We start from the raw sequence: 25,932 nt of genomic DNA, 5'->3' as shown, positions 1-25,932 counted from the left end.
AAGCTGACCAAAACAGTCATCTTTTCCAGATGAATTTCTTGCTCATAAATATAAGGAAAAAGTGACGTGACCGGTTTGTTTTTTTCATCTTTAAAATACAAAAATAAAGGCACCTGTCTGGCTCAGTCGGGGAAATGTACAACTCTTGATCTTGGGGTCGTGAGCTTAAGCCCCATGCTGGACATAGAGCTTACTTAAAAAACTTTTTTTTTAATTAAAAAAAAATAATTAAAATACAGAAATAGCTCTGGAAGACAAAAATATGAGAAGAATGAAGAAAAGGAAAGGAAAACGAAATTATACTTTCTAGATCTGTCCTGCTTCGAATAATTACTTCAGGTTTTATTTAATACATCAGTCCAATAGTTCCAAGATACAAAATTAACCAGTTGTGAAGCGATTAATGGTAACAGCACACAAATCAATCCTTCCTCAGGGGAACGGTCTCCTCCCTGATGCCCTCCTTGGTCACGATGCAGATTTTGAGTGCATCCCCAGTGTACACGTCCCTCTCTGCCGCTGAAACGAAGACATCTTTCACAAGCCGCATGGCTCTGTCCAAGGACAGTGGGACATGCTCCACATTCTGCATGTTCTTAAAACCAACCTGGTGGGACAGGAAACTTGAATGAGGCATCACGTGACAGTACAAAGGTGGTTCAAGCCTCCCCAGTGCCTTCACGTATCTAAGGATTCATCATGAATACATCACATACATTTAAAATATCTCTCAACTGAAATGCTTCCAGACCTGGCTAAATTATACATTCCTAAAACCTGACAAATGTTCACGGAGACAAAGCTGCTGCTCCTGAGAAGCACACATCACCTAGAGAGGTGGACATACGAAAGCAGAGTACCATTATACAATGTGCTACCACTAAGAAAAACAAAAAAGAGCCACGAGAATTCCTAGCAGCCATAACTAAGTCTCCCTGAAGAGAGAGGCTTCATCAGAAGACACACTTGGGTACAGAGTGTGAAGGATAAACCAGAGTCAGAGAGGAGTAACACTCCAGATCCAGGGTGTGCTATGCCCAAAGGCCTGGTGACGGGACAGGCACACCACACCAAAGGTCTAGGTGGAAGCGGAGTGACGAGTGATGAGGAAGATAAGTAATATGCACGAGTAACTGTACACACGTATTTCAGAAACACAAAGAAGCAAGCTTGGCGGCAGAAAGGATGATGGGAAATGCAGGCCTGATTTCAGGCAACGGTAAGAGGAAAGGGGGCAAATTAGAAATGTACTTGGAAGTTAGAATATAAAATCAGGTGACACACAAATAGTGAATGTGGGGAGAAAGGTGTTTGCAAGTGCTTCAGGTAAGGTGGCAAGAGGAGAACTGAAAACATGGTCGCCCTTTGTAGACACAGGAGACCCGGAAGTCACGGTACCAGGGGAAGACACTACAGAGTAGGTGAGAGGCCACAAGAGAGCCAGCAGAACACAGAGAGACAAGGAGGTCTGGGTAGGGCAAATCAGCCCACCGAAAACAATAGCAATGCACAAGAAACCCTTGATTTCTCCACTCTCCTGAGCCGGTGAATAGGAGAACTCAGAGGAAGGCACTTTGTGTTAACGTCACAGCAACATGGATGCAGTCTCCTTACCTGGTTGTCGAGCAGGGGCTGTAGCATGGCACTTGCTGAGCCTCCGGCCTTGAAGGAGTCTCTCTGGTAGGACCCTACTGGGTCAAAGCTGTACACAGCTCCCTTCCCTGAAAGAATAAGACAGTTTCCCTAAGGATGCATCCTGACTACCATCCCAAATCACGGTAAAAATAGATCCAGTGGGACACAAAGTGGGACACAAAACGGACTATGACCTTAGCTAAAATTTCAGCCACATTCACTGTTAACCCAGCAGTGTGCTCGCCTCCACTCACAAGGGAGTCAGAGGTACACCTGCCCACTCTGGTCTCCTTATGGCGTGTTTGACACCTGGAGCTTCAGGCTCTCGTCAAGCTGACATCGCCAATTACCACCCAGTGGATCCCAATATGTATGTGGTCTCACAGGCACACTGGTTAGCAGTCATAGGTCCTGCTCTGAATTCTGCACCAAGCTCCTCACCACATTCCTAAAAAATGCTATTGTCGTTCTAGCATAGACCTGAGTTTAAAATTCTACTACTGTTGAATGTGAACAGTCACAAGGAAAACTTACTGTGTGTTTTTAAACAGTAAGCACCTTTAGCATCAACACCATAAAAAAACTGATTTAATACAGGAAAATTTTCAGAAAAACACAAATGCCACATGCAAAAAGTTAGTTCTGCCTAAAACATAAACATTGCTTTGTACTACCAGAGTTAAGAACCACTTTTGCAAACAAAACACAACACCAGAGTTTGAATGTACCCATTCTTTTTTTTTTATATATATATATATTTATTTTTGAGAGACAGACACAGAGTGCAAGAGGGGGAGGGGCAGACAGAGAGGGAGACACGGAATCCGAAGCAGGTTCCAGGCTCTGAGCCCAATGCGGGGCTCGAACTCACAAACCACAAGATCATGACTTGAGCTGAAGTAGGATGCTTAACCGACTGAGGGACCCAGGTGCCCCTGAATGTACCCATTCTTTTTTTTTTTTTTTTTAATTTAAAAAAAATTTTTTTTTCAACGTTTACTTATTTTTGGGACAGAGAGAGACAGAGCATGAACGGGGGAGGGGCAGAGAGAGAGGGAGACACAGAATCGGAAACAGGCTCCAGGCTCTGAGCCATCAGCCCAGAGCCCGACGCGGGGCTCGAACTCCCGGACCGCGAGATCGTGTCCTGGCTGAAGTCGGATGCTTAACTGACTGCGCCACCCAGGCGCCCCTGAATGTACCCATTTTTAACAACAGTTGCAGAGTACTATCAGTGTAAGGATAAATGGGCCTCTCAGGCTCTCCTGAAGCGTGCATAAATTGCTATGCCTTTTTAAAGAGCAATCTGGCAAGAGAATCTAACAAAATATAAAGCATGCACCCAACGACCCAGTAACAATCTAACTTGTAGAACAGGATATACCCATAAGAAGGCTTATTCTGTCTCTCTTAAAAGAGCAAAAATTTCTAAGCAACCTAAAATCCATTAGCAAAAACCGGTATGGAAGAGGAAGATGGGACTGGGGACATAACTGCAAGACAATGTAAAATGAGTAACTCTATAATGTGTATAACAGAATCCTATTTCCTATTACAGGCATAAAAAAAAAGCAATAAAAAAAAGCATATAATGTATTTGTATAAGCACACAAACAAGTATGGCAAGATAAACTGAAAACTGTAGTTATCTTCGTGCGACTGAAGGCAAGAAAAGAAGGGAATCACTTATATGCTTAGGTACTGAATCTGTTACAAAGCACACGTGTCACCGTAATTTTTTTAAGGCCTTTTAAAAACAGCTGTGTTTGGGGGGTGCCTGGGTGGCTCAGTTAGCTGAGTGTCTGACTCTTGGTTTCAGCTCTCAGGTCATGATCCCAGGCTCATGGGATCAAGCCCTGCATCAGGCTCCATGATGATCGTGCGGCCTGCTTGAGATTCTCCCTCCCTCCCTCCCTCCGTCTCTCTGCCTCTCCTCTCCCCTGCTCACCAGTGCACACACTCTGTCAAATAAAAAAAACGAAAAATTCCTTGTGTTTTGTGTGAAAAATCATGTATCATTTGACGAGGTATGACTTTAAAGTGATATAACTGATGTCTAAAACACATTACGCCAGAACTGAAGCACCTCAGTAGCTCACCTGGGAGATGTGGGATAAGGACAGTCTTCTTCCTACCCATGGACATCTGCCACCCGTAGCTCTGTGTAGTTTTTCTGTTGCACAATTACTTACAATTCTCTGCTGAGAAGGCAGCATGTAAGGTGCTGAAGTCACTCAGGAGACCCCCAGGTTAAGTGTTTTTGTTGGAAGCAAGCTTGGGACAAGATTGAGATCACAGTGGGCAGTTCACTAACTTCAACACACAAAGAAAGGGACAGGAAATACAAAGCCAAAAAAGAACAACAATCTCTCTCAGGAGGCCAACAGGCCACAAGTAAAACGAGGCCCAAAAATTTCAACTAAAGGCAGAACCAATTTCAGAAAAACCATACGCCACGGAGTTGAGAAAAACAAGAGGAGAATAAGTCGAAGACCAGAGTTTCAAAGACCTTCCCACTTAGCAAAGGCAAAAGAGACTTTTGTAACACGAGAGCAGAATGGCATGAATCTTATCTGTAGAGTGCTTTTCCTCACCAAAATAATTCTTTAAAAAAGCACCATGGCTTCAATGTAAAAAAATAAAGTCAAAACAAGTGCTAGAAAGAAAACCTTGGATGGGGGAGTCTAACAAAGTAGGACACTCAATGCCACAAAGAAAAGACCAACAGATTGGACCACACGAACTTCAGAAAATGCTGCACAGGTAGACAACCCCCAAAATGTAAGAGACGAAGAACATTCTTGGGAGGCATCCACCACCACGGATATTACAGAGTTGACACAGTTAGATGGCATGCTTATAAATAATTTTTTAAAAAGACTAACCTGCAAATAAGGAAATAAGCAAAGGTTAATACACAGGTCAGTCTCCAAAGAAGAAAAGCAAAGATCAAAAAACACAAATAAATGCCCAACTTCAGCACACAAAAATTACATATAAATTAAAATAATAAAATATTTATTGGGTAAAGATCTTTAAGAGTAGTAAGGATGCCCAAAGAACCCCAGGTACTCATGCCCCTGCTGCCAGGAGGGTCCACTGGTGGTCTTTTCCGAAGGGCAAACTAGTGATGGCATCAAAATGCCAAAAATATATATCCTCTGACCCAGACACACAACTTCTGAGAGTTTTTTCCAGGGAAGTACGCATGGTTGAAAAAGTATACAAATATATGCTAATTTGGATGTAAGTTTAAAAAAATAAAATTTAAAAAAAAGAAAAGAAAAAGTATACAAAACTGTACGTACCAACACATTCATCACATCGCTTAGATTAAGGAAACTGGAAACCACCTGAATGACCTGCAGAGGACTGGGAGGCAAACTGCAGTGTAGCTGTACCCTATGCAAGTCACTGAGTCATTACGCATCTTTATTCACTAGCATAAAACGATCTCCATGACAATACATCCAACATAAAGATGCATACACCACATGCTACTTGTAAAGTGCACAAACATGTATGACTACCAAGATACCTGTAAGCGGGTTTACTGGAAGTTTAATTGTAATTAACTCTAAATATAGGCTTTGAGGTGATAACTACTTTCATTTTTGTCTCTTCCAGTACTATTTGAAACTTCTGCAACTACTATTGTTTTTGTTACAGAAAAACTAAAGCCATTATTACTTTTGGGTGGAAAAAATTTTAAAGTATGACTGCAACTAGAGAGTTAAAGGCACAGAGGTCCAAGAAGACAGCTACTCACCTGGCTATCCTGAAGGGCAGCTGTTCGATCCAGTGTCCTGAAGGGTAACTATTGATCCCACTGTCCTAATTTAGCCATTGACCCCAGTGTCCTGAAGGACAGCCAATGACCCAACTACCCTAAAGGTCTCAATAAAGAATACTGCTCTCCAAGTCTCCACCTCCAAAAAAAAGAAAAACTGGAAACAAGGTCCCAGATACCCTGGACTTGGGGACACCTGGCATATGTGCAGTCTGGGTACAGGGCAGTAAATGGAAAACTGTCAGGCCAATACCACCCTTTACTCAGATTTTGGCCTACCATTCTTCAATAAGAAGGAATGGCCAAAAATCAAAGGAAATTTGAAGGAAGCCTCCAACACAGAAAACAGAAGTCAAAAATAAAATGAAAAAAAGTTAATCCGATAAAATGCGGAGATCACAGGAAAATATCAAGGGGAGTACATCTAATGAGAACATACTTAGAGAAAAAAAATAAGGAAGCCAGAGAATTGGAAAAGTTCTTGGAAATTAATGACAGCAGAAGTAAGAATGTAGTACAGGATAAAATCTAAACCTGAGGAAATCTTCAGAGAAGAAAAAGACAAAGGGATGGACAATATGCCAGGGAAGAATTATAATAAAATAGAAGATCACAATCCAGGTGATTGTCGAGACAGTGGGGAAGTGAACAGGAGAAGACACAAATAGGGAAAAGATCTTGTACAAAGGGTATCACTATAAAATTGCAGAACACCAGAATAAAAGCAAAGTCTCAAAACAAGTTCTCCGGATTTCTTTTTCCAGAAATCTCTTGAGAGATACACACCACCAAAGCAAGGAAATAAACCAAGAAAACAGGAAAGCATGGTACAAGCTGAAGTGTCTTGGGGGAACAGACAAAAAAGACTGCTTTGCTACACAAATTCCTCTAAGAAGTGAAAATAAATTTAAAGGACAATCAAAGCAGACAAGATTATAAAAGACAGAAATGCCTGACCAAAACATCAGAGAACAGGGCTTTGAACTCGAGAAACAGATCCAACCCAAACCTTAGCTTTGCCCTTCAGTAGATGTAAGTGTTCCCAAATTAGCCTCTGACTCTCAGTGAAACTCAAAGGACATTGTCTGGCATGCTAAAATTCAATGATAGCTATGACTAATGTTGCTAAAACCTGAATTTATTGATCTGACATTCAAGTCAGACATAATTTAGGTGGAAAAAAAAGTGTCCAGCAAGCTGGGCTAGGCAAGCTAATCTGTGGCTAGAATTTAACTTGCTAAGGGTAATGAATTTTTATTAGCTGTTTCTATGCTTTATATTCTGTCTTATTTCAAGGAAGGCTGAGAGACTCGAAATAAATTGTCACCCTAATTTGTCTACATCTAAACCATGGTGGGTAAAATGACCAGAGTGCTCTCGGGGGCCATTTATGTGGGCAGCTGTTAAGACAGAGGGAAAACAAAGGAAGAGCCCATGGAACACAAGGGACAGGAGGAAAAGTGGGGAGAGTAGGAGAGGAGCCCAACTCCCTACTATCCAGAAAGCTTTCCTCTCTGTAGGGATATTTCAATACGTTGTTCTCAGCCAAACATCTCTAGAACTTCTTTCTTCAATGGACTACTGTAAATGGTGGCACAGATCTGTCCTCAGAGATAGTATAGCATCTGGTTGTTGGAAGCAACCGAAAGTCAATCCAAATGAAACCTGGTGAAAACCATCCGTGTCCCTGCTGCGTAATACAGCTTTAGATCAAAAACAGGATGGACATGTCAAGTAACGAGACTGATTTTCTTAGGCCCTCCTGGTCTCACTGACAGAAAATCAAAGAGGTGTTTCAGAATGTTCTGAAAACACTGTTGGAAATGCATACATTTCTTTTAAGGCATCAGTTTTAACAACGAAGTCAAATACATTTGTTATGTAGAATCATAAGGTCAAGCTCCTCCAAGTCAGATTTTTTCCTCAGGATTAAAATGCTAATTATCTACTACTGAACTCCTGCAAGATATTCAGTAAACAGTAAAGGAACAGCATGCCTAACAGTCATTATTAGAGTTTTAGTACACAACCTGTGGTGTGTCTTTGGATCATCTCTTTATTCCCCTTTAAGCTTCAGTTCCTTATTGCTTTAATTAACAGAAAATAAAAGTGTTGGGCAAGATGCTATTTATTCTTTTCAACTCTAGAGGAAAACATACATATCTAAAAAATGCCACCCCCCTTCATTTTCCAGAACGAGAAGTCTACCTTCTTCATCCAGTCCCCCGATGATGTTGTAAACATAGTATGGAAAGAAGCGCCTTGAATAGAGGATTGTAGACAACATTGCAGCAATCGCCCCCGTAGTCATGGTCTTGTTGTTGGAATGCTTATACATCTGCAATTATTAATGAAAGTAACAGGCACGGAGAGGCAGAATATATTACAGACATGAACAAGGAACTGTGAATTAAAGGATGAATGCAAATCTTGGTGAAACGATGTCTATTTCTTTCAAGAACACACAAACATACTAAGACAAAATAATAATTTATTGTATCATGCCATTTTGGGGGCTATAAAAATTAAGGGAAAGAATGCTAAATTTTCCTCAGTTGTCTGATTTAAAGACTCTATTCTCCATGCCATCCATATCTCAGGAACTGCTAATTCAAGAGCAAATGCACACATAATATGTTTATACAGTGACCTAGGAGGGTGTTTTAAATCCAGCTCTCCTTTACTCTGCCTCTAGACCAGGGTCAGCAAACTGTATAGTCCATGGACAAAATCCAGCCCAACAACTGTTTCTACAAATAAAGCTCTATTAAAACATAATTTTTCATTACATATTATCTATACATCCTCGTGCATTACAACAGCAGAGCTGATAGTTACCACAGATATCAAATGGCCCATAAAGCTGAAAATAATTACTATCTGGCCCTTTACAGGTAAAATTTGCTGACCTTTGATCAGACCCAGATAGAAGTCCTTCTCTTTGCAAAGGAGGTATCTATGAGAACAGAAGACATGAGGGCAGGACCCTTACTCTGCATGATTCTAGTACAGGGAAGCGGTCCTGCTCCTTAAAGCATCTATAGTGGAGACCAGAAGTATCCAAAACAAACCTTTTAGTGATTTTGAATCCTAGATTTATTTACTCTTAGGGAATCCTAAATTATCCAATAGAGAAATTCTACAAAAATTTCAAACATAAAATGAGTTCACCAATTTATCAGCCACATAGCAAACATCTCCAAAGATTTACCTAAGAACACAGACCAAAATAACAATAGCTAAATACGGAAGATTAGAAAAAAATCTTCATTTCATTTCAAAATCAAGCATCAACAGTATAATCACTGCATCATTTATGTAATAACACATGAAAGAGAAATTTCAAGGATTGTGTAATTAAGTTGAATTCCCTGCTCCTCGTTATATTTTGTTAACACAACACTATTCTGCTGGTCTGTGTACTTTTGTACTGTAAGTTCCATCTGCAAAATATGCACCAGGAATCAAATAAATATGTCAATAAATGGAAATCAATAAGACTTTCAATGTAAAGAATTTAAATCAGTATTAACAATTGATCAATACCAAATGAAATCATTTCTGTATTTTACTGAACAATTTTGAAATTATTCCAAAACAGGTATCTGTTAAATTTACTACATACTCCAATACCTAGGACATCATTCATAAGCGTATACAATTTCAAGTGTTATTCACTAACAGGCAAACATAAAACGTGACCACCTCTGGTAACTTCTTCATGTACCAGGTTGGCCTTACCAACTACATAAAATTATGACACATAACCTAAAAAATTAAATCCTACACCAGCCCTGCATTTTTGCCAGCTAAGAAGAGTTTGTATTTACTGGTTATTACAGATAAAATCCATTTTAATATGGTTTAAATTACTCCTATCCTACTCTCCTTGAAATTATTTGTTACATGCTGTTTAATATACACGGGCCATAATAAAAATCAAGACGTGCCTTTACTTTTATTAAGAGTCAGTACTCCTCTGTTCCTCACACCGTCCCCATCTCGCACAGAAGACATGGAGGCAGTGACAGTGTCAGCCCCTTTACAAACTGCAGAACAGGCTGGTTTGCCTCCTTCCTCACTTCCTCCTCATACCACCCTTTTCAGCTCTTCCGCCCCCATCTATTCTATGCCCAAACTTCCTCAGCTGGCTGTCAACTAAAGCCTACTAAGGTGTTAGGTGGCGATAGCTTAGGTTGTGCCTCTCATCCAAACTCCTGACTTATCTATTTCTATTCCTGCCCGTGCATCCTGTCAACTAAGAGTCCAATGCTTGAACGAGGGAGAGCACGTCAGTTGATGGTGTTCCAAACCAAGCACCTGTCTAAAAGCTTGCCTCCTCCACAGAATTTTTGTTTTTGAAGGAAGATTATCTTCAGAAGAAACCCTGACCAGGCTATCTCCATAAGGGTAGAGAACCCTTTATACTGTACAGAGATTTTAAATACCCTGCAGTTTCACATTACGCCACTTTAATGTGGCTATCATTTCATTAACAGTATCATTTCACTTCTAGAACAGGTTATGGTTTCACCTGCTAACTTAGAGCTTCTCCAGCTATTCTGAGTGACAATCTAATAAATCATTACTAACTTTCTAAAGTGCAGACACGTAACAAAAGTACCTACCTTTAGTCTTGCTTCAATAATCTTTGTCAGGGTAAGACAGTCTCCATGAAACCCGCTGCATCCAATGACTGTTTTGTCTGTTCTGTAAAGAGCACATTTCAGGAAACTGGGCTGGTTAGATAGTAAAGTAAAACATGTCTTCAGCAATTTTAAATATAAAACCCCTATTCCCGTTATTCACCAAATGGTAACAGGACTAGTTAGCCCTTTGTTGTGCGGGGAGGGCAGTGTCATCCTTTCATACCTAAATAAATTATAGGTGAATCAAAGACTTCCAGAAAAATTAAAGTATGAATTGCCTAAAGAAGACATAGGTGATACAATCTTGGGTTGACAGCCACCTATTTAAATATGATACAACCCAATGCTTTCACAGAAAAATTTCATAAATTTCGTCAAATTAAAACTTTTATAGAGAAAAATGATAAAGTAAAAAAAAAACAAAATTGTAGTAGATATGACCAAAGTCTTCTATTAACTTCCTTTATCTAAAAGGGTTCCTACAGGGGCACCTAGGTGGCTCAGTCGGTTAGCATTCAACTCTTGATTTCAGCTCAGGTCATGATTTCACGGTTGTTTGGATGAAACCCCACATGGGGCTCTGCACTGCTGGTGTGGAGGAGTATGTCTGGGATTCTCTCTCCCTCCCTCTGCCCCTTCCCTGCTCGCGCGCACTTGCTCTCTCGCTCTCTCAAAATAAATAAACACTTAAAAAATGAAATAAAATGGCTCCTACAAACATCAAAAGCATTAACACAGTGCATCATGGTATATAATGTACAGCATGGTGACTATAGTTAATAACATTGCATTGAATTTTTTTAACTTTTTTAAAAGTTTATTTATTTTGAGAGAGAGAGAGATCAGAAGAGCAGAGGAGGAGAAAGAGAATCCCAAGCAGGCTTCACACGGTCAGTGCTCAAACTGACATATCATGAGATCATGACCAGAGCAGAAACCAAGGGTCAGATGCTTAACTGACTGAGCCACCCAGGCGCCCAACATTGTACTGAATATTTTAAAGTTGCTGAGAATAGATCTTAAAAGTTCTCAAGACAAGAAAAGATTCTGTAATAAATATGGGGACAGATGTTAACTGGACTTATGGTGGTGCAACATACACAAATATGTAATCATGTTGTACACCTGAAACCACTGTTACATGTCAATTATATCTCAATTTAAAAAAAACCTCGTAATGGAAAGATTGGTAAAGTTATAGGAGTCATATAAAGAAAGACGCAAGTCACCATAAATGTATGAAAAGAGCCTTCATGTCATTCACAAATCCAAATCTACACAGGTGATGATTTCAACCTGTTAATAAGGCCTAATGCTGGTGAGGGGTTGTGGAAAATGGGTACTCCCCCCTGTTTTTAATGTTTATTTTTGAGAGAGAGACAATGCAGGCAAGGGGCAGAGAAAGAGGGAGACAGAGGATCTGAAGCAGTCTCTGTGCCGACAGCAGACAGCTGGATGTGGAGCTTGAACCCACAAACCGTGAGATTATGACCTGAGCCAAAGTCGCATGCCCAACCAACTGAGCCACCCAGGCACCGAAAATGGGTACTCTTAATAACTGGGCAAAAATATACATCAATTTAACTTTTTAGAAGGGCCATTTGGCAGTATCCAGTAAAAATTTAGGTGAACGTCACTTTTATGCAATAATTCCATTGCTATAAATTCATCCCATCAATCTACTCACATAAGTTTGCAAAGATATACTATAGGCTTACTTGTGAAGTATACATAATATACTATAGGCTTTCTTGTGAAGTTACATATTATGTTAATGGCTCTCCAAAACAAAACAAACAAAAAACAATTTAATGCCCACCACTGGGGAAGTGATTCAATTTTGGTATATCCATACAAATTCAACCAGGTCTCAAAAATTCCTAAATCTTAATATCAATCTATAAGAAAACCTACACCAGTCTCATCAAGAAACATAGGAGAAATCACATGATAAACTCTTCCTTTCAGATATTTATGAGGGATTCATACAAACCATATCTGTCCAACTAGAGGGACTAATGACACCTCTGGGGGCATCAATATTTCCTGATCTATCCCTACAATCAACCTCACTGCACTCAGTTAAAGAGCTCCAAGCTCCCATAAAGCTATACTGCCTTTACTAACAAGATGGGTTAATAATACCAATAGGGTAGGACAAAATCTTAGAGCTTCAAGATGCTTTTCCCAAATCTTCACATATATCAAAGGAAGGAGTGTTTGCATGCAAAGAATAAAGTTAAATGTAGAGTCTCAAACAGGTGGGCAAGAGGCAAGTTTGGCTCTAAGTCAGCCCACAGGGTATGGGATTAAGTGCAGACAGGCAGTTTTAGCTCTATGTATGATTTAAGGCTAAAGACGGATGACAGGGAGACATATGAAATCACTAATGTTGTATCTATCTATATACCTAAAGTACTGCATAAAAAGGAAAAAAAAAAAAAAAACAGGTATTCCCTTCAGTAGCACACACACTAAAACAGAACATTACAAAGATGAACAGAACCTTGCAAGAGAATGGTATTTGTAAAGTTATGTTCTTAAATTTTATCTGTGACATTTACTACTTTCAAATTATAAAACATCTTAGAAGAAAAAAGATAGCATGGATGCACTATGAATTAAATATCAAAAGATGGAAGAAGAATACAGGAAGAGAACTGGGAAGATGAAAACCGGTATTGATTGTTCTTTAGGTAGGGTGTGCGCTAGCCCTGGACCCAGGAAAGAAGTCAGAGTCCTCTTTACCTACTTCTTATAGCACAAGGCCCTGTCCAAGGTACCCAAATCCCATCAATCCATTCCTGTTACAATTCAGGTTTACAAGGCTCTTGTGGCCTAATTTAGGAATTAACCACCAACTGTAACAGTTCCCAAAAATGTCAAATACAAACTATTGGTCATCAGTCCATATGACTTCACTTTTATGTTTTAGAAAAAATATACCTGGTCCTTAAGACAGTGGCTCACAGATATAACTGCTTAGGATATGGCTAAATTAAACATTTCAGGTTAAAAAAAAAAGTGGGAGATTTAAAAAACACGTAATGGATTAACAGATAGAAAAATACAAAGCTATGTGATAAAATATTTACAATATTATAAATATTTTATAGATATTTTATAAATAAATAAAGCATTATAGTAAAATGCTAATAATAAAAGCGATGTGGGGGCACCCGGGTGGCTTAGTCGGTTAAGTGTCCAACGTCGGTTCAGGTCATAATCTCGCAATCTGTGAGTCTGAGCCTCACATCCGGCTCTGTGCTGACAGCTCATAGCCTGGAGCCTGCCTCGGTTTCTGTGTCTCCCTCTCTCTTTCTGCCCCTCCCTGCTCATACTGTCTCTCTCTCAATAGTAAACAAACATTAAAAATGTTTTTAAAAACACTGCATATCATATTAGGGAATACTAATTTAGAAAACTGTTTTCTAACAAAAATGCAAACTAAGCTCCAAACAGGCAATCTAAAAACTCATGAAACAAACTGTTTAGAAGTGGAATGTCTTACAGCAATAAATCATCACAAGGTGCCAGGAAGTATGTCCTTAGAAATATTTACTTACAGTCTGTAACACTTGGGGCTGTCCCTGGTGTGAATTGAATATCCTTCACTCAATCGAGTGTCAGAAGCCACAATTGAAAAATCTTCTCCAGCGATTGCCAATACAGTCCTGGGGGGGGGGGGGGGGGGACACACAAAAATTAGTGAATACTTGCGGATGGTAATACTACCTCTCTAGAGGAGAGCTCTTCATAGCACATATTGGACAAAACCCACTAGATTTGAGCAAGAGCAGGACTCAGAAGAAAGTTGAAAGATCAGTGGGAAAGGATCCCTGGCTATAAGTCGTCTAGGAAAAAAAATTTAAGTACTCCCTAAAAAACAACACAAGCCTACAAGCCTAAGTCAAAGCGTAGGTCACTTCGCAGAAGGTAACAGAAAAACCACTGAATTATCATAACATCATCAAAAAATTAAATACCTACTTATGCAAGGTACTGATATCACAAAACAGGGCCATGAGGATCAGGTGTAGACAGTGGTGCCACACCAAAAGCTCTCTGAGCTCAAAGGACTTAATGCTTTTCATTTTTTATCCAAGTCCTTATTTAGTATCTACCACTCAGTGGACACCCAAATATGTTAGAAATGAATGAACAAAGAACAAACTTTCTCTTTCGTGGCTGTATGATTTATGATTCAGTTTACTGAAGAGGCTAGAGCATGAACTCCCAAAGCAGTCTGTCCAGTTCTAATTCTGGATCTCTCACTTATTAGATATGAGACTGCGGGTAAGCTGTTCAACTTCCCAAGGCATCAATGTCCTCATATAGATCAGAGATCGTAACAGTAACTACCTTACCAGGATTCCGCAAGAATTAAGTTAATAATTACAAAGCCCTTTTACTAGTACCTGAAACATAACTGGTCCTCTAGTGTTAGCAATGATCGCTATGGCATAGATATATGAGGCAGTAGATTGTGACCACTGAGAACCTGGGCTCTGGAGTTACTGGAGACCTGTCCTTGCCACTTCCTAGCTCTGTGACCTCAGACAAATTATCCAAGTTCGAGTTGTTGGTAGTAACAGTTCCTGTGTTACAGGATGACTGAGTCAGATGACACAGATCACATAAAGCACCTAGCACAGTACCTCACAGAACGTAAGCACTGAGAAAATGTTATCCATTATTTTTACTGAGGTGGGATCTGCACTGAAGTTCCGAAGTACAAAAGGATGGCATTTCAGGTAACGTGGACAATGAATAAAGGGAAACAGGTAATAATACAAATAAACATTCAAACAACTTACTAAGGTGTTCTGTGTGAACTAGTGGAGGAACATAAGGCTTATGTGAGGGACATGGGTCTGACTTCAGAAAATCCCAAATGCCAAACTAAACATTTTGGAATGAGAACGGTTACATTTGCAAAGTGGAGTGAAGTTTTAAGAAGCCACTGTGACAGGGGCGCCTTGGTGGCTTAGCTGGTGAAGCGTGCGACTTCAGCTCAGGTCATGATCTCTCAATCAGTGGGTTCAAGCCCCACATGAGGCTCTGTGCTGAGAGCCTGGAGCCTGCTTCAGATTCTGTGTCTCCCTCTCTCTCTGACCTTCCCCTGCTCACACTCTCTCAAAAATAAGTAAAACATTAAAAAAAATTTTTTAATAAAAAAAAGAAGCAACGGTGACAATAACATAGTACGTGAAAGGGGATGAAAGCACTGCTCCAATAAGACTAATGCAATAGCAATAGAAGGGCGCCTGGTGGCTCAGTTGATTGAGTGTCAGACTTTTGATTTTGGCTCAGGTTCGTGCGGGTTCGTGAGTTTGGGCCCCGAGTCGGGCTCTGTGCTGACATCACGGAGCCTGCTGGCGATTCTCTGTCTGCCCCACGCCCCCTCATGCTCTCTCTCATGCAAGCTCTCTCGAAATAAAACAAACAAAAGATATGGTGCATGTTAAAAAAAAAGACTAATGCAGTAAAAAGGCAGCAGTGGTACTGGAAGAAGTGGGGATACTGAGGAAACACACAAATTGTACATGGTTTTTCTAACTACCAATACGCGACAGAAGTGGGAAGAGCAATTGTGACATCCAAGATTTTAAACTTGGTGGAGCAGCACAATGGCATAATTATGAGCATAAAGAAGGAAAGGTAACTGAGAGGAATAATTAGCTAGCTTTTTGTTTTAGTATCTTGAGTTTTGGTAACAGGAAAAAATTCAGGTAGAAATGTTTCATTTAAGAAGCCAGAAAGGAGGAACTCATGAGAGGTAAACCTAGAGAAACAGATTTGGGAATTATCCTTCTGCAAATGAGATGTGAGTGCTAATAATGGGATTGAACTGCATTTAACGAGACAGTAGAAAAAGGACATGGAACTAAGCCTTGTTCTGCCAAAGCAAAGGCTGCCCATGAGCCAGCAGCAACAGGCGCTACAGAAAAAGAAGACTGAAGAAAGGTAACTTAATAATCACAAGGTCACAAGTTACTAATGTGTAAAGCAGTAATGGCTGAAATTGGATTACAAGGGGTTAAAGAGTAATGAGTACTCTACACACTGGAGAGTCATTCTTACAACTGCCTCACGATGTGCCTCCCATCTTGGGACGTAACTACTTCGTTATCACAGAAAGCGTTTAGAAGTGCAATGGTAAAAGCATACATAAAATCAGTGGCCAACGACGAGCTATGGATTCAAGTCCTGGCTCAACTGCACACCAGCTTTATGACCAGAGCAATGACAAGAGCCCTGGCTCATTTGTAAAAATGGAGCTAATACCACCTGACACTCCGTTATCCTGAGAATTAAAAAAGGGAACTGCCTGCAGTATACAAAATGCTTTTCTACGGATTCTCCCTCTAAACTATGACCAGCTAAGAAAGAGAATGAAATCTGGGCTCAAGAAGTCGAAACACCACACTGTTCAAACACCACACTGTCCTTCGGTGGCAGAAACGAGGCTAAAATTGGAGACTTCCACTCTCTTTCCAACATATTTCAAAAGTCTGCATTAAAGTTTCAAATCCATAAAGACATGATTAATTAACATGGTTATGTCCAAGAACCGTCTGTTTGTTCAAATCGGGTGTGTGTACAAAGTTTAGTTGGTAACCTACAACCACTGCCTCAATTTACACCTCTTCATTGTTAACAAGTCCTAAACTCAGGGTCCTTCCACATTGCTAGTAACACTTTTAGCGTACAATGAAGGAAAAGTACTAAAGATAAAGCTAATTTTAAAAACACAACTTGAAGGTAACATGCAAGAGTACACATATTAAAGGGTCCCTCTTCTGACTTTTTTCCCCCTGAACTTAAGCTTAAACTTAACTTAAAAAAATATTTTAAAACTGTAAAATATAATATTCATATAAGGGAGTGCATAAACACATGTGAAGATTCACAAATGGTTACACATCAATAAGCCTAGTGTTGCCGGGGCTGGAAACTCCATCCCATAGTCCAAACAGGTTCTTACCAAGCTCTCATCTACGAAACTAAGTCTAGTCAACCAACGCTGCCTTCCATTTAAAACAACAGAAAACGATTAAGCTGTTTGATTAGAATCATCAACTGCAGACACGACCGTGCATCCAACGACAGTGGCCAACCAATCCTAACTTTTTAACATCAGGCGCTAAACCTGTCGCCTCGCCTTTGACATGCGAAACCTATTTAGGCCGTAAGAGAAGGTTAGGCCCATTTTTAAACCTCTTTCGTAGCAGAGCCCAGGTTTCAGTTTCTATCTTCTGTCTCACTGCAACAAAGAGCAGGCTATGCACAAGTGACCGGCCTGCAAGGTGAAGCCCTTAAGGCCAAAGCTGCCCCTCCGCAACCCATGGAGAGGGAGGCCTGCGGTCGGCGGGAAACGCGGGCTCGGCCGCGACTCCCAAGGCTTCAGCAGGCACGAAGGCGGTGGGGATTGAAAGGTCGGCTCTCTGGTCTTTACCCTCCGTTGAAAGCGTAGGGCGAAAAGCGCATCTCCAAAGGGCCGGCGGCGCCGTGGGGCTCCACCGCCAGGTCTCTGCCGGGCCCCCAGCACCCCGCGGCCGTCGACAACATCGCGCTGCTCCGGCCGCTGCTGTCTCACGGCGAGATGGCGCCCAGCCGGACGTCCCGCCGCTTCCGGCTTCTCGCGGCGCCAGCTCTGGCCGCTCTATCTCGCGCCGCTCGTTGGTTGCTCCCGTCGGTAGCCGGGCGCCCCCTATCCCAAGGAGGCGGGACAGATTTTTTGTTGTTTTCCTTAGGTTTCTTTCCTAAGAAAACGTTAGAATTTGCGCCTGATGGACAAACATTTTAAAGTCTTACCATACAAAAAAAGTTGGCAAAACTGTGGAGTAGCGGAAACTCGAATGCTGTATGGGAGTGTAAGTCGGTGCACCCGAAAAGGGAGTGGCATCGCTTGGCGGATTTGAAGATGCACACAGCTTATGACCCAGCAACTCCCGGCTTAGCTGTATATCGTCCTCGCCAGAAGACAAGTACAAAAATGTTTTTGTGGCATTCAGTGTTCTTCATGGTTCCAAGTTGGAAATGAGCCAAATGTCCGTAAACAGCAGAGTGCATAAACCAATTGAGGGTTATGTCACAACAAAACAAAGAAACAAACAAAAAACCAAAAAAAACTAACCAATTTCAACGAGAGGAAAGATACAGCAACGTGGATGAGTCTTAGAAGGTTGAGCAAAAGAAAATATGTTACATAACTTATGAGTACACAGTGAGTAGGAAGAACCTGTTTGACTGGACTATGGGATGGAGTTTCCAGCCCCGGCAACACCAGGCTTATTGATGTGTAACCATTTGTGAATCTTCACATGTGTTTATGCACTCCCTTATATGAATATTATATTTTACAGTTTTAAAATATTTAAAAAAAAAAAAACAAGCAAACAAGCAATTGGTTCTTTTAGGATGGACCACCTGTTATATGCGTGCAGTTTGGGAACCACAGAAGATTTTTGAAAAGCACTTGCTTAATTAAAAATTTCCCTAAGTTTTGGGGCGCCTGGGTGGCGCAGTCGGTTAAGCGTCCGACTTCAGCCAGGTCACGATCTCGCGGTCCGTGAGTTCGAGCCCCGCGTCAGGCTCTGGGCTGATGGCTCAGAGCCTGGAGCCTGTTTCCCATTCTGTGTCTCCCTCTCTCTCTGCCCCTCCCCCGTTCATGCTCTGTGTCTCTCTCTGTCCCCAAAAAAATAAATAAACGTTGGGGAAAAAAAATTTCCCCAAGTTTTATTGTAAACATAGGATAAAACAGGATTTTCTTTGATGGTTATGGACATATAAGTATTATACTTATTTAGATTCTGTCCTGGATCCAAAAACTTATATAATACATTTCCCGTCCTCATGGCAACGACAACCTTACTGATTATATAAAGTACAGCTGACCCTTGAACAACACAGGTTTGAACTGCATGGGTCCACTTATACCCAGATTGTTTTTGATACAGTTTAGTACTGTAAATGTATTTTCTCTTATGATTTTCTTAATAACATTTTCTTTTCTTAATTATAAGAAATACAACATATAATTATAAGAATACAACATATAATACATATAACATATAAGATATGTGTTAATTGACTTTTATGTTATCAGCAAAGCTTCCAGTCAACAGTAGCCTGAACAGAGTCAAAAGTTATGTGTGGATTTTCATCTATGTGGAGGTTGGTGCTTCTAACCCCTGCGTTGTTCAAGGGCTAAGAGTACAAAGGAAGCAAATTATAATACAATATATGATTATGCCTAAATGAGCCATAGGAGAGATGAAGATACTCTGTGGTCCAACCAAGCATACGGAAGTGAAAAGACTAAGAAACAACTACCCATACTCTTGAAACTGCCTTGGCCCCTCCAGCCAACCTAGTAGTCTTTGAACTTTATCAAGCACCCTTAGCCTGACTGATTAACCTTTCTTTATCTGTATGTCATGCATTCTTTCCTAGAAAGAGCAAAGCACTTCTGCATGTGAGGAAACAGAAACCAGACCCCCTTGCACAACCTCTGAGCACTGAAATAATATCTGCAGCTGGCACCATCGGGGCTGCTCGTAATCAAGAAATATTATGGACCACTGCACTCCTTTTACTGATTACTTGCCCTAAATTCCTTTAAAAATCCCTGGCAGAACCTCTTAGCTGGCCTTTGGACAAGAGTTCACCTTCTCCCCAGGTGGCTGGCCTCCTGAAGAAAGCTCATATTCCTTTCCAATCAAAACTCATCTCTTGAGTATTGGCTTTTCTTTTCTTTCCTTTTCTCTTTTCTTTTCTCCTTCCTTTTTAAAATTTTAACTAGCCTCCAGGCCCAATGTTAGTGTTGAAATCACAACCCCGAGATTAAGAGTTGCATGCTCTACCAACTGAGCCCGCCAGGTGCCACTTGAGCATTGACTTTTCAAGCCCTGGGCAGCCAAATTTGGGATTCACTAACAAATTTTGGCAAGCCATTCAGGAACCAATGCCCCCGTGGCATCCGGTCCCCGCCCACCCCCCCAGGGAATCCTAAGGCAGAGCAGAGGGCCACGGCTTCCTTTTAGTTTCCTGGGCTTGTAGCTTGGAGGACCGCAGGACGTTAGCTTCTCAGGGCTAGTTGGTCTCCAGGAGGAAATCTGAGGGATCTGTCCGTAGAGCTGATGAGACTATTTTTGTCTCCGGGAAACTCCCTGCTGAGTCCCAAACGACACTAGCTGCCAATTTCGCTTTTTGGTTTGACTGGAAAGGAAAGGAGCATTTGGGGGACTTGACAAACTTCTGGACCAGATAAGTCCATCGGAGTGCCTGCTGATGCAAGTTTCTCATTTGTGAAGCATTGGGTGCTTTTGTTTCATTGTCCATGTTTTTTTGTTTCCCATTAGAAAGTCACAGCTTTCAGGAGAAACTAAAAGGGACTTGAATAATGGTCAATTTATTTGGAATTTGGAGCAGATCTGTTTTGGTGTGTGTGCAGGGGGAGGGGGTTGTGTTATGTTAAATGTGTGTATAATGGGAAATTCCATTTCTATCCCACCAAATAACCCACTGGACTGAATTTTGAATAAGTGAAAGGAATATAGGCAGGAACCTATGACTAAGAAGAAGGTGGTCTTTTACTGTAACACAGCTTGGTGGTCCATGTACCATTTAGAGATGAGATGGCCACTAAATGACTCTCTTGGGTTCCTTCCTCCCATTCAGTTGCCTCCAAACAAGGGGTCTTGGTTTGGTTCTCTTAGGAAGCCATTTGGGAGCGCCTGGGTGGCTCAGTCAGTTGAGCGTCCAACTTCGGCTTGGGTCATGATCTCACGGTTTGTGTGTTTGGGCCCCGCGTCGGGCTCTGTGCTGACAGCTCAGAGCCTAGGGCTGCTTCAAATTCTCTGTCTCCCTCTCTCTCTGCCCCTCCCCTGCTCACACTCTGTCTCTCTTTCTCTCTAAAATATAAACAAAAAATTAAAAAAAAAAGGAAGCCATTTGGTTCAGTTAGTGAAACTCCAACTTCGGGGGTGGAACCAGAAACTAGGAAGTGTTCAGTTCAATTGGTGAAGCCCCCAACTTTTAGGAAAGAACAAATGCTAACGGAGATACTCTGGGCTTCATTCAATCATAGTTGTGTGTCTTGTGTGTTCTTTCTGAACCTTTGCCCAGGAAGATTGGGAATACACCTTCTCTTCCCAAAGAAGGTCCATTAGGACGTAATTTAAATAAAAGGTACAGAGAGCTGAAAAGCAACCAGACAAAAACCCTGTTTTTCAGGAGAGAGAGACAAGAGACAGAGAAAAAAGTGATGTTACTCTAAACTCTGAATCTGCCTCTGGCCTTTCTGGTGGCACCTTCGCACCTCCGCCTCCCCCTCCCCCTCCCCCTATTTCTGTACCTCTGTGGGCACCCGCTCACATAGCTGGCTCCTCTACCATCCTTGGTGCCTGGGGCATCGTCAGCTTCTGCTCCTCCTCCTCCTTTCCTTATCAAGAAGCAAAAAGCACCCTGAGCCGTTGGGCCCCTCCTGTGAGGTTCAAGCTAAAGCACCTCCCAAATTCCCATGGAGGGATCCAGGGACTCCCCAAACTTAAACCACTTATCTCAGATTTCCCCACAGATGCCTCAAGTAAAAAGTGACAGTGGGGAACAAATTAATTGAATTTTAGTGGACACAGGCACAACACACTTGGTATTAAAGCTAATTCAAGGTTGGGGCGCCCGGGTGGCTCAGTCAGTTAAGCGTGCGACTTCGGCTCAGGTCATGATCTCACAGCTCGTGAGTTGGAGCCCTGCTTGGGATTCTCTCTCTCTCTTTCTCAAAATAAATAAATAAAATTGAAAAAAAAAATTTAAAAATAATAAAAGCTAATTCAAGGTTTTTGGTTTAATTAAAATAGACATGCTTTTGGAGTTATCAACATGGAATAGGACACAGATAATCAGCTTTTATTCTACCTGAATTTATTAGTTAAAATCATGTCGTATCAGTTGCAATTTGTCAACAAAAATGACTTAAAATGATGGTTGATTTTGTCTGTCTCAAAGTTTTCCTAATTGTTAAGAATACGTAGTCTGAATAAATAAAAAAGTTTATAGCTTTCAAAATGTTTGGCAACCCAAAACTTAAAAGTTTTTCTAAGTTAAATGATAAATTGGGTTGAACTCATTAGATATCTAATTCTTTTCCAAATGAGATAAAGTACTGAAATATTTACTAAACATAGGCTTATCTGTTTCTGGCTCCTTCATACAGAGAAACTAAAGGTACTTGGGTCTGCTAACAAACACAGTTCATACTTAATTGAAAGAGTGTACAAAAAACATGTTTTTAGAAATTATGAAGGTGTTCATAAATTTGCCATCTAAAGAATCTTAGTGTAACAGACAGTTCACAATTGGTTCCTACTTAATTTTCACTGGAGACTAAGGTTTCTAAGAGTTAAAATTCTTCTAAATGTCAGTAAGACTGATGGAAATAAGGAAAGCAACTCTGTATGTAGGAAAGTAAGAGATGTGTAAGAAAGATATAAGAAATGAGATTACATTTTTGTTGAGGTAAAAGTAATTTTGTCCTAAAATGAGACTGGTTATTTAGACAGAAAAGGCTTAGGACAAAATCTGAGTGAAAAAGAAAAATTGTAGAAGGTTTGTGAAGGGAAAACTTTGGTAAAGAATTTTATTTGTGGTCAAAACTAAGATTGAAATGAATGGATTCTGGGGCACCCAAGTGGCTCACTTGGTTGAATGTCAGACTTTTTATTTCAGCTCAGGTCATGATCCCGAGGTTGTGGGATCAAGACCCATGTCAAGCTCTGTGCTGATGGTGCAGCTTGTTTAAGATTCTCTCTCTCTCTCTCCCTCTCTCTCTCTCTCTCAAATAAAATTTAAAAAAAGACATTTTCTTCGATTGTCAGTCTGTTCTTGATAAGAAAGTATAAACAAAGTTTTTTTTCTTTATCTGCACAGAAAGTTTCTATGTTTGTCTTTATCAGGTCTTTGATTACTTAAGAGAACTAAAACTTCCCAATATTAAAGGAGGTAAGTTTTGCTAACAACTATATAACTTCTGTATAGAATCTCTTATTGCCATCTTGGCTAAATAGGTAATAAAGGGTGCTTGCCTGCCTCAGTCAGTAGAGTTTGTGACTCTTGATCTCCAGGCTGTAAGTTCTGGCCCCACAATGGGTGTAGAGATTACTTAAAAAATAATTTTTTTAAAAGATAATTATATATTGAGTGTTATGATAATGATCCTATTTAAGCATGTGCTTTAGAACTTTGAGGGGTTTTTTTTTATGTTTATTTTGAGAGTCAGAGATAGAGAGAGAGCACCAGCACATGAGCAGGGGAGGGGCAGAGAAAGAGGGAGAGAGAGAATTCTAAGCAGGCATCTTGATGTCAGCTCAGAGCCCAATGTGGTGTTTGATCTCATGAACCTAACTGTGAGATCATGACCCAAGCTGAAATCAAGAGTCGTGTGTTCAACTGAGTGAGCCACCCAGGTGCCTCTAAATAAGTTTTTTTCATTAATTAGGCTTGTTTATTTGGTATGTTAAGTGACTTGGGAAACACTGTCAAACAAATGATGATAAACCTTACTTGAAACATTGCTGATTCTCTAATGTTTGCTTTTCCACATTTAAAGAAATTTTCTCTTAAGGTATCTATGCCTTATAGAAATATGATAAAATATTCATTTGTGAACATATTGAAACATTTAACTTTTCTCCCTATATGAACCTTCCTGAATCCAGAAACTCTCAGTGAGTATTCTTTCTTTCATGGCAGTTATAATTATTTGCATAAGTTCAATAAAAATCTGTTCTCCCTGTAACAGGACACCGTGGGAAATATTGGTTATATTACCAAGGTTTTGAGTAGAATGTCATATTTGAGAAAGACATGAATAGATTCAGATATGACCAGGGAGCTTTAAGGAACTAAGATTGAGTTTATAGAGTCAATAAAGCTCCTTGGAGATATTCATGGGATACCTTGCTTACAGAGTTCTCAGCAGCCTTACTAGGTGAGTAAAGAATGTCACTTCCTGGAAGGTGGAGGAAACCTTAGAATATTTGGGGTATCTCAAGAAGAGGAATTCACCCAAATCTACAGGTATTACAGGCAAATCTGATGGCAAGTTATTGGCTTGGTATCTGGCCTCAAGTCGTTATTAAAAGTTCAATCTAGAGATTCCTTATGAAAAGTTCTAGCAAAGCAATTTTGTGTTTTTTGTTTTGTTCATTTGTTTGTTTTGGCAAGCAAGTTTTTAAAATTTTTAAAAATATTTTAAAAAGTTTTCATTTATTTTGAGAGAGAGAGAGATAGAGAGCAGGGGAGGGGCAGAGAGAGAGGAGAGAGAATCCCAAGCAGGTTCTGTGCTGTCAGCACAGGCTCCGTGGAACCATGAGATCACGACCTGAGCCAAAATCAAGAGTTGGGTGCTCAAATGACTGAACCAACCAGGCACCCTGCAAAGCAAGTTTTAAAGAATTTATATGGTCAATCACTATTCTTGCTGAGCTTATGTAAATAATCAGACCAAGTCTGTTAAAACTAGACTTGTTTTTCAAATGAATTAGTCTCAATTTGGCTATCTTTGGAAATTGCTGGAAGCCGAGCTACCCAGCCTGAGTGGCAAAGCCTGGGCTGTGGATGGATTGGTGACTGCAGGGCGGCCCACTGACAGTGAAGCTTCTTGTACTCCCGCTTTTAGTAATTTGGCCTTAAAAGTACCTGGGGTATTGTCTGTTGGGGAATTGCCCTCGGCAGACCCCCTGGGGGAAAAAAAAACCATTAGGGAAGAAAATAAGGTTCCACAAGAAATTGTGCGACCTTGCGTTTAGCCCTTGCCATTCCCCATGGAGGCTCCTCTACTTGCAGGAAGGATAGCCTCATTCATTTGCCAGCAAAGATGGCCAACGAAGGAGAGATGTATGGATCCGAAAGCCCCACTCCGGTAACTAAGGAGTGTATCTATGGACACAGGTCACTCTGACCCCTGGGCCCACTTGGCCCCCAGGAGGCATTCCAGATGATGATTGAACCTAGTCGGTTAAAGTACAGAATGGTTCATTGGTTCCATTGTGTCTCTGAGAATGTATAAGACATGGGTTTCTAAGGCCCTCTTGGCCCCCTTCCTGGCACCTCGGACCCAGGCGAACACTTTTGTTCTTCAAAACCACGAATGATTCAGGGAAACAACTAAGAGGTCGTGTCCCTGTAACTGTTCCACTTGAGGTGTTGAGAGATAAATGACCTTTCGTGAAAACAGCAAAGCAAATACTTCATAAATTATAGATAAACATAGATACCTAATAAAAACAATAAAAGAAATTAATCAATAAGCAAAGGGCAGGAGGGAACGTATGACAAAACAATCATGTTATTCCTTATGGGGTAATTATACAAAGGAACGTTTTCAAAATTAGATAATGTTAGAAAAACATAGATGACGTATGCTACAAGGAAATCACTAGCATATATAATGCCACGTTTACTGCAATAAATCGGCCAGTTCAACACACTGCTGTTGTCTGTGTCCATTTTTATTTTCGTTTTGTTTTATTTCCACTTTTTCGCTAACGCCGCTCATCCTTTGGGAACCCCTGGACCTGCTGGAGCCGGACTCCGGCAGGAAATGAGGGTGACTTTAGGAAGAAAAATTATGTTTCAATAACACACCTTTGTGGATGTTAAATTCTAGTCTGATTGTCTTTGAGTGCTTGTTGTTTGCCTAAGCTAGACAACTTGAGGTAAACTTCAGAGAGATTGTCACAATAGCTCACGTATAGACAGTCTTTGTGCTTGTTGCTCTGTGAGGATAATAACAAGCCCCATGGGCATATAATTTGAACAGCGGACATTGGGATGGACTCTTCAGCAACGGTT

At 40.7% G+C, this 25,932-nt stretch overlaps 1 protein-coding gene across 1 annotated transcript; it reads right to left on the bottom strand.

The window, feature by feature from the left end:
• Nucleotides 1-313: 313 nt before the first annotated feature.
• PSMB1 (proteasome 20S subunit beta 1) lies at nucleotides 314-17,714 on the bottom strand. Its single transcript, XM_027056407.2, has 6 exons — nucleotides 17,534-17,714; nucleotides 13,641-13,748; nucleotides 10,054-10,135; nucleotides 7,634-7,763; nucleotides 1,615-1,721; nucleotides 314-607 (listed from the first exon to the last, which is right to left on the bottom strand). The coding sequence occupies exons 1-6, from the start codon at nucleotides 17,644-17,646 to the stop codon at nucleotides 422-424; spliced, it is 726 nt and encodes a 241-aa protein (XP_026912208.1). The 5' UTR covers nucleotides 17,647-17,714; the 3' UTR covers nucleotides 314-421.
• Between the last annotated feature and the right edge of the window lie 8,218 nt (nucleotides 17,715-25,932).

The sequence above is a fragment of the Acinonyx jubatus genome, chromosome B2 (genome assembly GCF_027475565.1).
Source record: "Acinonyx jubatus isolate Ajub_Pintada_27869175 chromosome B2, VMU_Ajub_asm_v1.0, whole genome shotgun sequence".
NCBI classification, from domain to species: Eukaryota; Metazoa; Chordata; class Mammalia; order Carnivora; family Felidae; genus Acinonyx; species Acinonyx jubatus.
This window is presented reverse-complemented; position numbering and strand designations above follow the sequence as displayed.

Excerpts from the sequence above, each read along its gene's own strand:
- PSMB1 (XM_027056407.2), bottom strand. The coding sequence starts at position 17,646 with ATGTTGTCGACGGCCGCGGGGTGCTGGGGGCCCGGCAGAGACCTGGCG. Across the intron at positions 13,749-17,533 it reads CCCTACGCTTTCAACGGAGG|GACTGTATTGGCAATCGCTG; the intron begins GTAAAGACCAGA and ends CCCCCCCCCCAG. Across the intron at positions 608-1,614 it reads AGCCCCTGCTCGACAACCAG|GTTGGTTTTAAGAACATGCA; the intron begins GTAAGGAGACTG and ends CTGTCCCACCAG.